A 17,779-nucleotide genomic window follows, 5' to 3' on the forward strand; every position below is an offset into this window, starting at 1 on the left:
CGGGGATTGCGCAGGAACCAGGTAAGTAAATGTGCCCCACTGTCTCAGAAGACTGACTAATTCTGCGCTCCCTTGAAATCCAGACAGAGGGAATATTTATAAACTTCCAGATCTGGGGATTTCCAAGGACGAATTAGCGGCCTCAAGCTGCAAAAATGTTAACAAGTGGCAACATTTAATATAAACATTGCAGACATTAACCCTAGTGTTCTAAAGCATAAGATCTTACAGGCATAATACCATATTGTGGATTTAGATGGCAGCATAAGGATAGCAGGAAAATTAGGGGAACTCCTAAAATTAGCATAACAGAGCTGACCACACTCCGTCAGATAGTGTGGAGGACCAGCAGTCAAGTACATTTGTGCCTGTAGCTGTTGCTAAATTAGAACACATGTATGCTCGGACAGTCATTGGCAAAATATTTCCTCTTCTGTTTTTTTGAATAAAAAATACTAAACAGGCTAATAAATCTTGAAAACACTAGTGTGTCACAACACTTAATTCAGCAAATATAATAGACTAGTAAATAGAAAAAGACATAGGAGCAGAACTTTTTGTCCATAGTGTAGGAGGTCGTAGTCATGGTCCTAATTATTTCAACATATTTCAGCACATTGAATCATATTGATCGATAATAGAGAGCACAACAAAATGAAATCAAGTGCTGTGTGTATGCTCAGTGAGCGGCATTGCCATAGATTTCCCTTATTTTGGAGGTATTTATGACTGCATAATAAAAGTATTAAAACATATAAACAAGATAATGCAATTAAATCCTCTAAAAACAAGATAACTATGCTGTAGTGTTTATTAATGACTTGGAGATGTTTTTCCTGTTTATGGCAGTTTCTGGGAATCTATATTAAGCTTTTACATTGGGTTCTAAATTCTACAAGAACATTTTTTATACTTTTGATATATTATTATTGCTTTGATATATTAATGTGTTTATCAGCCAGCAGGATATAGCGCAATGACACACTCTGACATCACACTGACATAATCCATTACTGTAATGAATGTGAATTTCTCCATTAATAATTTCATCTACATTGTGTGGTTATAGTTCTGCTATATGCAACGGAAAGGTCAGGAATTACCCTCCACTGAGATCTATTTTACTAAATTGTTGGTAAAACAGAGCTATGGAGATGTGTCATAAGCCTCTTAAGAAAGAATTGAAAGAATGGTATTAACCTAAAGGGAGCGGCTTCCCCAATACTTGCACTAGGGGCACTGCAAAAAAACTTTTTTTAACTGTAAATCCTTTCCCAGAATTCCTAGCAGAACATATATGGCCTATGTACCACCTGTGAAGGAGACCTGAAATAACGATTGCTCCTAGGCCCTTTCATTTAAACCAGTTTCCTGCCAGAATCAACATTGACAGCAGACAAATAGAAATCACTAATGTGTATATGAGTTTTAAAATGTTCTGAAAATTCTGTAAAGTAGTTGCATCATGTAAATAAATAGATTTATGATATAGAAACACGTTTTGATGTAACTCTCTATATGCTATGATATACTGCTTTATGTATAAATACTATGATACAATTTTAATAAAAAGAATCTAAAAAAAAAAAGTTCTTAAAATGTAAGTGTTTTTGCAGCTTATAGATATAATTTATAAAAATTTTGCCTAACTATCGTAAAGGGCTAGTCTGGGATAAATTTTTTCAGTATGGGCGATCACTCCAGCGAGCTGTGCAGAACTTCACCTTCCACACTCTGTTTGTATATAGAGGTTTAGCTCATACAGAGACAACCTGGCGCTTTAGGCTGAGGCCTATGTTAGGGGCGGGCATATGTCCGCCTCGATGGAGAGGAGGAGGGGTGACCCCTCCCCTCTACATAGTGATGCACGGCGCACTGGCCATAACATGGGGAAAGATAGGACATGTCCTATCTTTTTCCCGTGTACGGAGCGGTACGTCCCCCATTGCCGCCTATGGGCAGACGTACGTACTGTTGAAAGCTAGTGGCCATATATACGTCCCCGAAGGTCTTGTAAATGGGGTTTATCGGTTTGTGCCCTGACAACACTGCCTCACCACAGACATTTGTTAATTTTATACCCCATGCGGCCCTAGTAAAAAAAGAAATATAGAATCCTGCACAATACCTTTAAAGAAGACCTGTCACCATCTCACATGTGAAGATTAACATATCATGATTAGAGATGAGCGAACATACTCGTCCGAGCTTGATGCTCGTTCGAGCATTAGCGTACTCGAAACTGCTCGTTGCTCGGACGAATACTTCGCCCGCTCGAGAAAATGGCAGCTCCCGCCGTTTTGCTTTTTGGCGGCCAGAAACAGAGCCAATCACAAGCCAGGAGACTCTGCACTCCACCCATCATGACGTGGTACCCTTACACGTCGATAGCAGTGGTTGGCTGGCCAGATCAGGTGACCCTGGGATAGACTAGCTGCTGCCCGCGCTGCTCGGATCATTCTGTGTCTGGATGCCGCTAGGGAGAGAGCTGCTGCTGGTCAGGGAAAGCGTTAGGGTGTTCTATTAGAATAGTGTTAGGCAGGAGTGATTCTACAAGAACCCAACAGCCCTTCTTAGGGCTACAATAACGTTATACTTTTTTTTTTTTTTATTTGCAGCTAGTACCATATTGTGAGGAATTTGCAGGGGGACTTGCTACCGTTGTGTTTAGCTCTTAGTGACACACATATCCACCTCAAACACCAAAGTGGGAAAATTTATTAGGAGTTTGATTTCAATTAGGCACAGTCTGGCAGTTTCTTTTTATTTTACGTTTATTTTTTCATAACTCAGCGTCATCTCATCAGTGTGCTTTCATACTTGGCTAGAAAATAGCCAAAGGAGAATCCAAACGGCTTACTTACGCCTACAATAGCGTTATATATATTTTATTTCTGGTTGATCTGCTGGTGGCTGTCCTTGCTGCAGTGCATCTACTACCAAATTGTGAGGAATTTGTAGTGAGACTTGCGACCGTTGTGTTTAGCGCTTAGTGACGCACATATCCATCGCAAAGACCGAAGTGGGAAAATTTATTAGGGGTTGGATTTCAATTAGGCACAGTCTGCCATTTCCTTTTTATTTTACGTTTATTTTTTCATAACTCAGCGTCATCTCATCAGTGTGCTTTCATACTTGGCTAGAAAATAGCCATAGCAATAGGATAGCATCGTTTGGTTTTAAAAACTAAAAAACACAAAAAAAAAAAAAAAACACAAAAAAACACAAAAAAAAGTTAAAAAAAAATTAAAGTTATAACTTTCATTTTCAAAATGTTTAACCCGAGGGCTAGGGGTAGAGGACGAGGGCGGGGACGTGGGCGTCCAACTACTGCAGGGGTCAGAGGCCGTGGTCCTGGGCGGGGTGAGACACCACCTGCTGATGAGGGAGCAGGGGAACGCCGCAGAGCTACACTCCCTAGGTTCATGTCTGAAGTTACTGGGACTCGTGGTAGAGCACTGTTGAGGCCAGAACAGTGCGAACAGGTGATGTCGTGGATTGCCGACAATGCTTCGAGCAATTTGTCCACCAGTCAGTCTTCCACGCAGTCCACCCATGTCACCGAAATCGGCACTCCTCCAGCTCCTGCACCTCAGCCTCCTCCCCCCAGTCGGCCCCCTCCCAGGAAAATTTGGCATTTGAACCGGCATACTCTGAGGAACTGTTTTCTGGACCCTTCCCACAGTCACAAACCACTTGTCCGGTTGCTGCTGAGCAATTTTCCGATGCCCAGGTTTTCCACCAGTCGCAGTCTGTGGGTGATGATGACCTTCTTGACGTAGTGGAAGAAGTGTGTAAAGAGGTGTCCGACGATGAGGAGACACGGTTGTCAGACAGTGGTGAAGTTGTTGTCAGGGCAGGAAGTCCGAGGGGGGAGCAGACTGAAGGATCGGAGGATGATGAGGTGACAGACCCAAGCTGGGTTGAGAGGCCGGGTGAACACAGTGCTTCTGAGACGGAGGAGAGTCCTCGACCAGAACAGGTTGGAAGAGGCAGTGGTGGGGCCAGACGGAGAGGCAGGGCCAGAGCAGGTGCATCAGCGCCAAATGTGTCACCTAGTGAAGCTCCCGTGGCGAGGGCTCCCGCGGCGAGCGCTAGATTTTCAGAAGTCTGGAGGTTCTTTAAGGAAACACCGGATGACCGACGGACTGTGGTGTGCAACCTTTGCCAAACCAGGATCAGCAGGGGTTCCACCACTACTAGCTTAACTACCACCAGTATGCGCAGGCATATGAATGCTAAACACCCCACTCAGTGGCACCAAGCCCGTTCACCTCCGGCCGTGCACACCACTGCTCCTTCCCCTGTGTCAGCTGATAGTCAGCCCCCTGCCCAGGACCCTGGCACAAAAACCACATCGTCGCCTCCACGATCCTCCACAGCATCCACCAGCGTTCAGCTCTCCATACCCTAGACGCTGGAGCGGAAACGGAAATATAGTGCAACCCACCCGCACGCCCAAGCCCTTAATGTCCACATCTCCAGATTGCTTAGCCTGGAGATGCTGCCCTATAGGCTAGTAGAGACCGAGGCCTTTCGCAACCTCATGGCGGCGGCCGCCCCTCGGTATTCGGTCCCCAGCCGCCACTACTTTTCCCGATGTGCCGTCCCAGCCCTGCACCAGCACGTGTCAGACGACATCATCCGTGCCCTGACCAACGCCGTTTCTGACAAGGTCCACCTGACCACGGACACGTGGACGAGTGCTGCCGGGCAGGGCCACTATATATCGCTGACGGCACATTGGGTTAACTTGGTGGAGGCTGGGACCGAGTCTGACCCTGCGGCTGGTCATATACTGCCGACGCCGAGGATTGCGGGGCCTACCTCGGTCCAGGTCTTTCAGGCCTACTATGCCTCCTCCTCCTCCCACCCCCCCTCCACCTCCTCCTCCGAACTACCATCCGTGGGCATGGCGCCATCAGTCGCTAGCTCTAGGCACAGCAGCAGTGCCGTCGCTAAGCGACAGCAGGCGGTGCTCAAACTGCTGAGCCTAGGCGATAAAAGGCACACCGCCCAAGAACTATTACAGGGCATCACGGCGCAGACTGATCTGTGGCTGGCACCGCTGAACCTGAAGCTAGGCATGGTTGTGTGTGACAACGGCCGTCACCTGGTGGCGGCTCTGCAACTCGGCAGACTGACACATGTGCCATGCCTGGCCCATGTGTTAAATCTGATAGTTCAGCGTTTCCTCAAGACATACCCCAATCTGTCTGATTTGCTCACGAAGGTGCGCCGCATCTGTGTGCATTTCAGGAAGTCCAGCACAGATGCTGCCACTCTCAGGGCAGCGCAGCGCCGCCTCCAACTGCCCGCTCACCGACTGTTGTGCGACGTGCCCACGAGGTGGAATTCAACATTAACCATGTTATCCAGAGTTTACCAGCAGCGCAGAGCGATTGTAGACTGCCAGATGTCAACTTCCACCAGAACTGGTAGTCAGGTCAGTCAGCTTCCTCAAGTCTACAATGAGGAGTGGACGTGGATGTCTGATATCTGTCAGGTGCTGAGTAACTTCGAGGAGTCAACACAGATGGTCAGTGGCGATGCCGCCATCATCAGCCTCACCATCCCGCTGCTTGGCCTGTTGAAAAACTCTCTGATCAGCATGAAGTTGGAAGCTTTGCGCTCCTCACAAGAGACGGGGGAAGAAGATTCCCTTGTTGATAGCCAAAGCACCCTTAGGTCTGTTTCTCAGCGCATATCGGAGGAGGTGGAGGTGGAGGAGGATGAGGAGGAAGAGGAGGAGAATGTTGGCGAGACACAAGAGGGGACCATTGTTCAGTCCTTCACTGTTCAGCGTGTATGGGCAGAAGAAGAGGAGTTGGAGGAGTTGGAGGAGGAGGAAATGGACAGTCAGGCCAGTGAGGGGAGTGAATTCTTACGCGTTGGTACTCTGGCGCATATGGCAGATTTCATGTTAGGCTGCCTATCCCGTGACCCTCGCGTTCAAAGAATTTATTCCAGCACCGATTACTGGGTATTCACTCTCCTGGACCCACGGTACAAGCAAAATCTTTCCACTCTCATCCCTGGAGAGGAAAGGAGTGTGAGAATGCATGAATACCAGCAGGCCCTGGTGCACAAGCTGAAACACTATTTCCCTTCTGACAGCGCTAGCGGCAGAGTGCGTAGTTCTGCGGGACAAGTAGCGAGGGAGAGTAGGCGAGCAGGCAGCTTGTCCAGCACTGGCAAGGGTACGCTTTACAAGGTTTTTGCCAGCTTTATGTCACCCCAGCAAGACACTGTCATCTGTCCCCAGTCTCGGCAGAGTAGGGCTGATCTTTACAGAAAGATGGTGAGGGAGTACGTAGCTGACCATACCATCGTCCTAAATGATCACACAGCTCCCTACAACTACTGGGTTTCAAAGCTGGACATGTGGCACGAACTGGCGCTTTACGCCTTGGAGGTTCTTGCCTGCCCTGCCGCTAGCGTCTTGTCCGAGCGGGTTTTCAGTGCAGCTGGTGGCATCATTACCGATAAGCGTACACGCCTGTCGACTGACAGCGCTGACAGGCTGACGCTTATTAAGATGAATAAAGCCTGGATTTCTCATAATTTCCAATCTCCACCAGGTGAAGGAAGCTCAACCTGAATAATTTATGCACTCCTCCTCCTCCTCATTTTCCTCCTTCTCCTCCTCTTTGTACACTAAAGCATAGGAAACTGGCTATTTTTTGACAGGGCCCACTGGCTCTAGCTATAGTACTTTATGCATTTAATTTTTCTGGAGGGCCACCTACCCGGTCCTCTGTTTTAAACAATTTTTGGGAGTGCCACATACAGGCACTCAATCTATTCAATTTTTCTGGAGGGCCACCTACCTGCTCCTCTGGTTTGAAAACTTTTTTGGACTGCCACATACAGGCACTCAATCTATTTCATTTTCCTGTAGGGCCACCTACCTGCTCCTCTGGTTTGAAAACTTTTTTGGACTGCCACATACAGGCACTCAATCTATTTCATTTTTCTGGAGGGCCACCTACCTGCTCCTCTGGTTTGAAAACTTTTTTGGACTGCTGTCAGGCTTGCGGGATGTGGATCCGCTGGACCACTGCAGACGATGACTCAAGCCACTACCTGGGACCGGAGTCTAAGTGGTACCCGGTTTTCACCAGAGCCCGCCGCAAAGCGGGTTAGACAAGCTGCGGCGTGATACCACCAGGTCGTTCCTCAGGCGTGACTTGTCTGCAGTGGCGGCCAAGGTTGAAGTACAGAAACAGCAGTCAAGCTCGGGGTCACAGTCCAGGCACAGGGTCAGGGCAGGCGGCAGAGATGCAACGTCAGAATCCAAACCGAGGTCAGCAACAGGAGGTCCAAGCAGAAGGGTACGGGAACACAGAACTACGACAGCAACACGGAGAGACACTGGAACACGGAGGTAGTCAGGCAACGCAGGAACACAGAGGGAGTCAGGCACGCAGGAGTCACTAGAACGCAGGAAACACTGGAACGCAGGCAAATCGCAACAGAGCTTTCTCTAAGGCTGTGGGGCACAAAGATCCGGCAGGGCTTGCAGGAAGAGGCAGGCTTAAATAGATTTGGGCAATGTGGCCAGCGCCAATTAATGGCGCGCTGGCCCTTTAAATTTCCTAGAAGTGTCGCGCGCGCGCCCTGAGGCGCGGGACCGCGCGCACACGGAGCGAGGCCGGGACTCGGGAGCGGGGGAAGGTGAGAAGCGCTGGCGCGGCGCCTGCGGGGAGCGAGAGGCACGGGTGAGCCCGCGACCCGCGATGTGGGTCGCGGGTCCACCCGTGACAGTACCCCCCCCCCTTCGACCTCCCTCTCTTCTTGGGTTGAAGAAATCTCTGCAGAAGATCACGGTCCAGAATATTGTCCTCCGGCTCCCAAGACCTCTCTTCTGGACCGAACCCCTTCCAGTCGACTAAGAAGAACTGCTTCCCCCTTACTGTCTTCATATCGAGGATGTCTTTTACCTCATAGGTGTCGGTGGAGTCAGCCACAGGGGTAGGAGGAGGTACTTGCCGGGAGAAGCGGTTCAAGATGACAGGTTTGAGCAGGGAGACATGGAAGGAGTTCGGGATGCGCATGGTGGGAGGAAGGCGCAACTTGTAAGATACAGGATTGATACGGGTCAGGACCTCGAACGGACCCAAGAAACGAGGACCGAGCTTGTAACCAGGTATCTTCAGCCGAATGTACCTGACAGATAACCAGACCTTGTCGCCAGGAGAGAAGACGGGGGGAGGTCTGCGTTTCTTGTCGGCCTGGATTTTAGTGCGAGCAGACGCCCGAAGTAGAGATAGACGAGTCTGTCTCCATACAGAGCTGAGGTCCTGCACCCATTCTTTCACCGCTGGAACATCCGAGGGAACTGAGAGAGGGAGTGGAGGGCGTGGAATTCTTCCATAGACAACAAAGAATGGAGCAGCACCAGCAGTCTCAGAATCCAGAGAGTTGTAGGAGAACTCTGCCCAGGGCAACAAAGTGGACCAATCGTCCTGACGAGCAGAGACAAAATGACCCAGATAGCAGCCCAAACTCTGGTTGACTCTCTCCACTTGACCATTGGATTGAGGGTGGTAGGCTGAAGAAAAGTCCAACTTCACCTGCAATTGGCCGCAGAGTGAGCGCCAGAAGCGGGAGACAAATTGAACTCCACGATCAGAGACAATGTGCAGAGGAAGCCCATGTAGCCGGAATATATGTTGGAAGAAGAGACTGGCAAGACGTGGAGCAGACGGCAGACCTGGAAGAGGAACGAAATGAGACATCTTCGAAAACCGGTCTGTTACCACCCAGATGACAGTATTGCCCGAAGAAGATGGAAGATCCGTGACAAAGTCCATAGCCACGTGAGACCACGGGCGACTGGGTATCGGCAACGGAAGCAAGAGACCAGCCGGTTTTAGACGAGAAGGCTTATTTCGAGCACAGGAGGTGCAGGATCCCACAAAGTCCCGAACATCTTTGACCAAGTCAGGCCACCAGCAGTAGCGGGAGATGAGGGCCACGGAGCGTTGCACCCCAGGGTGCCCAGCCAGGCGGGAAGAATGTCCCCAAAACAAAATCCTCTTCCGCAGAGCAGGTCGGACATACGTCTTGCCAGGGGGAAGCTGCCGAAGATCCACAGGAGCGGCTGCAACCAACTGTTCCGGAGAGATGATATACTGAGGAACCGGCTCTTCTCCAACAACATCTGAGGCACGGGACAGGGCATCTGCTTTGATATTCTTCTCTGCTGGCCGGAAGTGGATCATCAGATTGAAGCGGGAGAAGAATAGAGACATACGGGCTTGTCTAGGATTAAGACGTTGGGCAGTCTGGAGGTACGAAAGGTTCTTATGATCCGTATAAACACAGACTGGATAGCGAGCACCCTCCAAAAGATAACGCCATTCTTCCAGGGCAAGTTTGATTGCCAAAAGTTCCTTGTCACCAATAGAGTAGTTCTTCTCTGCAGGAGAAAAAGTTTTAGAAAAGAAACCGCACGTAAGAGTTCGGCCCCTGGGTCCTTTCTGGGTAAGGACAGCCCCTGCACCGACAGAAGATGCGTCCACCTCCAAGATAAAAGGCTTCTCAGTATCAGGTCTTGAAAGGATCGGAGCTTTAGCAAAGGCGGACTTTAACTTTGCAAAGGCCTCTTCAGCCGCTGGAGGCCAAAGGCGTGGATTAGCGCCCTTCCTGGTGAGTGCCACGATGGGGGCAACAAGAGTAGAGAAATGAGGAATGAACTGACGATAGTAGTTTGCGAAGCCCAGGAATCTCTGAATGGCGCGAAGACCCTCTGGACGAGGCCACTGAAGAACGGCAGACAGCTTGGTAGGATCCATCTGGAGACCCCTGTCGGAAATGATGTAACCAAGAAAAGGTAGACTCCGTTGATGGAAGAGACATTTCTCAAGCTTAGCGTAGAGACAATTGGCTCGAAGGCAGCCTAGGACTTGCTGTACGTGAGATTGATGAGTCTTGAGATCTGGAGAGAACACCAAGATGTCATCCAGGTAGACCACTACACACGTATACAGAAGGTCCCTGAAGATGTCATTGACAAACTCTTGGAAGACAGCTAGAGCATTGCATAATCCAAAAGGCATCACAAGGTATTCGAAGTGGCCATCTCGGGTGTTAAATGCTGTCTTCCATTCGTCGCCCTTGCAGATACGAATAAGGTTGTAGGCCCCGCGAAGATCCAACTTAGAGAAAATCTTGGAACCGCGCAGGCGATCAAACAGTTCAGTGATGAGTGGCAGAGGTTAGCGGTTTTTAACCGTGATCTTATTAAGTCCACGATAATCAATACAAGGACGCAAGGAGCCGTCCTTCTTAGTAACAAAGAAGAATCCTGCACCCGCAGGAGAGGAGGACTTCCGTATGAAACCTCTTTGCAAGTTCTCCTGGATATACTCTGACATAGCTGTGGTTTCAGGAACGGAAAGTGGATACACTCGACCTCTGGGAGGAGAAGTGCCCGGCAGGAACTCAATAGGGCAATCGTAGGGTCGATGCGGTGGCAAAGTCTCAGCCTGCTTTTTAGAGAAGACGTCAGAGAAGTCCTGGTAACACGTGGGTAAACCCTCCAAAGGCTTCTTAGACAGAGAGGAGGCCAATACAGGTACAGGCAGGGAAGCTCCCATACAGCGGGACCGGCACTCCGGACCCCAATGAAGTATCTCCCCAGTCATCCAATTGAGAACTGGGGCATGGAGCTGCAGCCACGGAAGACCCAACAGGATAGAGGACGTGGAGCGAGGTAGCACGTAAAAGGACAGTCTCTCTTTGTGTAACACTCCGACTTGCAAGGACAGAGGCTTGGTGCGGTACAAGACCGGGTCAGAGAGGATCTGGCCACTTACGGATGAGATGACCAACGGCTTCTCAAGGCGAACCACTGGGATGTGATGCCGGGAGACCAGGCATCCACGAAATTCCCTGCAGAGCCGGAGTCCAGGAATGCAGAGACTTGGATCTGGGGACTGGCGCCAACGCTGAGAAGCACCGGAATCAACAGACGTGGAGAAGCTTGGCAGACACCTAGGGACGCTTCTCCCAAGAACCCTAGGTGCTGGCGTTTCCCGGACGCTGAGGACGGATAGGACAGGACCAGATGAAGTGCTCCGGACTAGCACAATAAAGACAAAGGTTACCCTGGCGCCTTCTGATGCGTTCCTGGGAGGAGAGTCTAGCTCTGTCCACCTCCATAGGCTCCTCTGCGGATGGTAAGACCTGAGGCTGGAGTGGTCTTTGGAAGACCAGGGCCAGGCGGGGAAGGCGTCGTGGACGGACTTGAGGTTGCTCGAAGCGTGATTCCTCCGCACGCTCTCTAAATCGCACTTCTATCCGAGTGGCCAAGGTGATGAGACCACTCAGAGTAGACGGAAGATCACGAGCGGCCAGAGCGTCTTTCACATGAGAGGCGAGACCCTTCTTGAAAGCGCCTGACAAAGCGGCGTCATTCCAGGCAAGTTCAGACGCCAAAGTACGGAACTGGACCGCATACTCTCCCACGGAGGAATTCCCCTGGCGCAAGTTCAATAAGGCAGACTCGGCGGAGGAGGCCCGAGCTGGTTCCTCAAACACGGCCCTAAATTCGGACACAAAGGCTGAGAGAGAGGCCGTAACCGGGTCGCTTCTGTCCCACAGGGGTGTAGCCCAGGCCAGGGCTTTCCCGGAGAGAAGGCTGATTAAAAACGCCACCTTAGATCGTTCCGAAAAAAACTGTGTCGGCATAAGTTCAATATGCAGGGAGCACTGAGTTAAAAAACTTCTGCACATCTTAGGATCTCCATCATATTTACTGGGCATGGACAAGCGCATCCTGGGTTCAACAGCAGGGAGAGGAGTCGTAGAAGTCGCTTGAGCAGCTTCCTGAACCTGTTGCGGTTGTTGGTTGGCCAATAGTTGCTGCAACATGGCAGTGACCTGCTCCAGCTGATCACGCTGCGCAGCAATCTGCCGGGATTGGTGGATCACAATAGTAGCGAGGTCAGGCTTGCTAGGAGACGGAACCTCGGCGGGATCCATGGCCGGATCTTACTGTCAGGCTTGCGGGATGTGGATCCGCTGGACCACTGCAGACGATGACTCAAGCCACTGAGTCTAAGTGGTACCCGGTTTTCACCAGAGCCCGCCGCAAAGCGGGTTAGACAAGCTGCGGCGTGGTACCACCTGGTCGTTCCTCAGGCGTGACTTGTCTGCAGTGGCGGCCAAGGTTGAAGTACAGAAACAGCAGTCAAGCTCGGGGTCACAGTCCAGGCACAGGGTCAGGGCAGGCGGCAGAGATGCAACGTCAGAATCCAAACCGAGGTCAGCAACAGGAGGTCCAAGCAGAAGGGTACGGGAACACAGAACTACGACAGCAACACGGAGAGACACTGGAACACGGAGGTAGTCAGGCAACGCAGGAACACAGAGGGAGTCAGGCACGCAGGAGACACTAGAACGCAGGAAACACTGGAACGCAGGCAAATCGCAACAGAGCTTTCTCTAAGGCTGTGGGGCACAAAGATCCGGCAGGGCTTGCAGGAAGAGGCAGGCTTAAATAGATTTGGGCGATGTGGCCAGCGCCAATTAATGGCGCGCTGGCCCTTTAAATTTCCTAGAAGTGTCGCGCGCGCGCCCTGAGGCGCGGGACCGCGCGCACACGGAGCGAGGCCGGGACTTGGGAGCGGGGGAAGGTGAGAAGCGCTGGCGCGGCGCCTGCGGGGAGCGATGTGGGTCGCGGGTCCACCCGTGACAACTGCCACATACAGGCACTCAATCTATTTCATTTTTCTGGAGGGCCACCTACCTGCTCCTCTGGTTTGAAAACTTTTTTGGACTGCCACATACAGGCACTCAATCTATTTCATTTTTCTGGAGGGCCACCTACCTGCTCCTCTGGTTTGAAAACTTTTTTGGACTGCCACATACAGGCACTCAATCTATTTCATTTTTCTGGAGGGCCACCTACCTGCTCCTCTGGTTTGAAAACTTTTTTGGACTGCCACATACAGGCACTATCCAAATTTAATTGTCTCCATAGCAGCCTCCACACATTGGGGCAAATTTACTTACCCGGTCCAACTTGGTGCAGGCTGGGACCGAGTCTGACCCTGGGGCTGGTCATATACTGCCGACGCAGAGGATTGCGGGGCCTACCTGGGTCCAGGTCTCAAAGGCCTACTATACCTCCTCCTCCTCCCACCCCTCCTCCACCTCCTCCTCCACCGAATTACCATCCGTGGGCATGGCGCCATCAGTCGGTAGCTCTAGGCACAGCAGCAGTGCTGTCGCTAAGCGACAGCAGGCGGTGCTCAAACTGCTGAGCCTAGGCGATAAAAGGCACACCGCCCAAGAGCTATTACATGGCATTCCACACCAAACTTGTTAACTTTTTCGCCACCCTGCTGTGTAATCCACAAAATATACTGGCAAACTTTTATCATTTACCGATATTATTTCAGCGCTTCTTGCGCATCTGTTTACATTCCCCTCACTCGCCATATCCCAAACTTATAAGAACGCTACTACACTTGATCTTATACAAAAGGTTCTTAGAAGTGCTGTTTGGGGAGTAGCCTAGAGACAGGGGCTTGGATTGGCGAAAGCTCGCCTGGAAGCGGAGCGCCAGCTCCATCCCAAGATCCAACTAACATAGTTTTAACTGCAGCACCTTTAATCTACTACTAGTTCACTGCCTCCATAATAATAATAATAATAATAATCTTTATTTATATAGCGCCATCATATTCCGTAGCGCTTTACAAATCATAGGAAACAAATACAAATGTAATGTAACAGAGCACAACATTTGTATGGAACAACAGGAGTGAGGTCCCTGCTCGCCAGAGCTTACGGTTTATGAAGATGATGGGGTAACACGAGGTAAAGAATATTTAATGGTCAAGCCATTCTTCTTAGGGAATAGAACAAAATATAATAAATGGAATTGCTGTCGCTTGAACCACTCAGCCGTCATCTTATATACCAGGTCCAGGTTGAATGGGACTGCAGAGAAGTCTGGTGCCTGTTGGTTGCTGGATAACAGATGGGAGGACGACACAGGACGGGTTAGTAGAAGAGTTAAAACTTCATGCAGTTAATGAGTGTTATAGGCTTGCCTAAAGAAATGGGTTTTAAGAGGACGTTTGAAACTTTGGAGGTTAGGTATTAGTCTGATAGTCCGGGGCAGAGCATTCCATAGAATTGGTGCAGCTCTAGAGAAGTCTTGGAGACGCGAGTGGGAGGTCCGCACTAGGGTAGAGGTTAATCTAAGATCACTGGCGGATCTAAGAGCACGGGTTGGGCGATAGACTGAGATAAGAGAGGAGAGGTAGGGGGGTGCAGCATTATACAGAGCTTTATGGATGAGGGTTATTATTTTAAACTGTATTCGAAAGGAGACTGGCAGCCAGTGCAGCGACTGGCATGAACTGTAGGCATACATGGTCCCCTTATCAAACGAGCTGTGTCAGGCAGAATTTTGGGTTGTTTTCATGGCTTCCACAACAAACTTGTTAACTTTGTCGCCACCCTGCTGTGTAATCCACAAAATATACTGGCAAACTTTTACCATTTACGGATATTATTTCAGCGCTTCTTGCGCATTAGTTTACATTCCCCTCGCCCGCCATATCCTAAACTTATAAGAACGCTACTACACTTGATCTTATACAAAAGGTTCTTAGAAGTGCTGTTTGGGGAGTAGCCTAGAGACAGGGGCTTGGATTGGCGAAAGCTCGCCTGGCAGCGGAGCGCCAGCTCCATGCCAAGATCCAACTAACATAGTTTTAACTGCAGCACCTTTAATCTACTACTAGTTCACTGCCTCCATACATGGTCCCCTTATCAAACGAGCTGTGTCAGGCAGAATTTTGGGTTGTTTTCATGGCTTCCATGTCAACTTTGTCGCCACCCTGCTGTGTAATCCACAAAATATACTGGCAAACTTTTATCATGTACCGATATTATTTGACCGCTTCTTGCTCACCTCCTTTGGTTCCTCTCTGCCACCCATTGGTTTGAAGCCTGAGTCCATTTAGGGTATGTCGCCATGCCACTCTCTAGCCTGCCGCTGCTGCCGCTGCCTCTGCATGCCGTCCCCTATAGTGTCAGGGTCAATTATTGGATGTTTTACATGCTATCTAGCTTCATTCTGTCACTCTGTCATGGCCATGCTGTTGCCCATAATTTTGGCATAATGGTGCGTTTAAGCAGCCTCAGAGGCATCCATGCATGCTGCCCCTGCTGTTTCCTGTCCATTTCCGTGGTGTTTCTATCCTTTTCTGAGGTTCCCAGGTGTTTGGCCAAGCTTCCCTGTGCAGAGCCTTGGTCCCCTTGAAAAATGCTCGAGTCTCCCATTGACTTCAATGGGGCTCATTATTCGAGACGAGCACTCGAACATCGGGAAAAGTTCGTCTCGAATAACGAGTACCCGAGCATTTTAGTGCTCGCTCATCTCTAATCATGATGTATGGGGTGCTACACAGATTCATAGGCACTTTATTTCTAGCCCCCATGGTTGATGAGATATCAGTTTTGGTAACTGACCATTGTAATCCTCTCCTCTGACAGAGAGGAGGTGCTGGATCAGAAGAGTGAGCATGTATGTGGTAGTCTTGAGACACTTGGATTATCATAACATATACACCCCCTCCTCTGCTCCAGCACCTCCTTTTTGACAGTAGAGAGGATTAAAATGGGACTGCTCAGCAACCGTGGAGACTAGTAGGGGAATTCAAAGTGCTCCTGAATCTGTGTAGCAGACCCGTCATTATGGTATATTAATCTTCTCTTGTGTAAGGTGGTGAAAGGTCCTCTTTAAGAGGATCTCTGAAAACACAATGGGGGAAATGTATCAATCTGTCTATGCCAGAATACTGGACTAATTTGCACCTGAAATGCTGTGTGCCACATTTATTGATGGTTTTTTGAACACTTTTAGGCAGTTTTTAAACTTGCCAGAAAAGAGGGAGTGTCCTATGTAAAACGGGATTTGGTCTCACAGGTAATAGCCAGTGCGCCGGAAAATTTAATATTGTGCTGCAGCAAACTAGACCAACTAATAGGAAGTATAGAGTACGACTCTCCAGTCTTATACTGCACTAGATTACAGGAGGTCCCCTACTTAAGGACACCAAACTTACAGACAACCCATAGTTACAGACAGACCCCTCTGACCTCTGGTGAAGCTCTCTGGATGCTTTACTACAGTCCCAGACTTCAATAATCAGCTGTAAGGTGTCTGTAATGAAGGTCTATTGATAATCATTGGTCCCATTACAGCAAACTCCAATTGTCACTGGGGCCACATTTTTTTTTGTCTGGATCTATAATTATAAAATATACAGTTTCGACTTACATACAAATTCAACTTCAGAACAAACCTCCGGACCCTATCTTGTACGTAACCCGGGGACTGCCTGTATTCATCCAACATCAGACACAATGAGAAATCTGACGCAGCAGAGATCTATCTTGTTCTACTCTGCACTGGTCTAATGACCGACACATTAATACATCTTGCCCAATGCACTTTCCTTATAGGGCCGGGACAACAGTGGTTGTGGATAGCACCAAATCTTCGTCATTGGTGTTAGTGAAATCTGTAAGTACAAATACAATAAGTCAATCAATCTGCAATCTATCCATTATCTATCTACCTATCATTATGTCCTCTATTTAGATAGATCTATCTATCTAGATCAAAAAAAGATAGCAGCATTCCAAAAATAAGTTGTTAAAAAATCCCTAAGTGATGTCTATTCCATATTTTATGCAACGTTTTGGCTAATTGTAGCCTTTTTCAAACTCTTATGTTATCTATTTATTTATCTATACATCCATGCATCATGTTTGTTCCATCTAATTTATAGAAATATGTTATTGGATCTGTATATCATCCCTAGGGTAAATGTCTGAGAGTGGTGCACCTCACCCAGGATAGGCCTTCGACTTCTTATATGACATCAAACCACCGATTGGTGTTCAATCGCCTTCCTACTGTGCTTCAACAGGAGAAAAGAGCATGTTCTCCACATACTTTTGAAAGTAAGTTTTTCCACATCTGAAGTACAACATATGCGATACAGAAAACATACATGATTATCTTCATAATTTTACCAGGCCTAATTTAAGTCTTTACTGGGACTGTAAGTGCAACATCCCCCACCGGGCATAGACTTTTTGGGCTTGGGGGCAGCGTTGTCTAGTACTCGTCTGGGTCACGATTCTGGGTATCAGGCCTCATCCACGCCTGGCAGGTAATCCAATTGGATACGCAAGAAAGGAGGGAGAGCCTGGGGCAACCCCGTTGTAGATGTAGGGATCCCTAGGTGATGGTAAATGGGGCCCCCTTGAGGTTAGCGGCTTTATGACGGGGTCACTCACAGACAAGGGATGTCAACCATAAAACTCAGTTTTAGCAGATAAATCTTCAACTGGTTCAAGGTTGCTGGTTGGATGGGGTTCAGCAGAGGTAGCTTACAGCCTGGAGATGGGGACCTGCTATGCAGTGCTCCAAGGCAGGTACTGGTTGATAGCTCAGAGTCCTGCAGGGGCCTGTTGGCTACAGGCCCTAGGGTGAGGAGTGCTGTGCCTCAGCACTAGGCTGTGGGATCTCCCTCAAGAGACCTCAGGAGAAAGAGACCAGAACTCTCCACCCCAAGGACTTTTATAAACTTTCCTTGGGAGTGTCCAGCTCATTATCCACCCAGCACCTTTGTACAATACAGAAACAACAATATTATATTGGTCAATAATAACATTCATTCAGAGATGTCTAGTAGTAGATTTTCCTTTCAGAAACACATATAAGCTTGGCCAAGCCAAG

General features: G+C 49.1%; 1 protein-coding gene across 1 annotated transcript in view; it reads left to right on the top strand.

Annotated features, from left to right (window-relative positions):
- Nucleotides 1–17,779, top strand: part of LOC140125598 (uncharacterized) — a 70,284-nt gene that overhangs the window by 34,366 nt on the left and 18,139 nt on the right. The window contains exons 10-11 of the mRNA XM_072144519.1: nt 16,495–16,555; nt 16,857–16,998. Of these exons, the coding sequence (XP_072000620.1) occupies nt 16,495–16,555; nt 16,857–16,998 (203 nt within the window). The remainder of the gene's footprint in view (nt 1–16,494; nt 16,556–16,856; nt 16,999–17,779) is intronic.

The sequence above is a fragment of the Engystomops pustulosus genome, chromosome 1 (assembly GCF_040894005.1).
Source record: "Engystomops pustulosus chromosome 1, aEngPut4.maternal, whole genome shotgun sequence".
Lineage (NCBI taxonomy): Eukaryota > Metazoa > Chordata > Amphibia > Anura > Leptodactylidae > Engystomops > Engystomops pustulosus.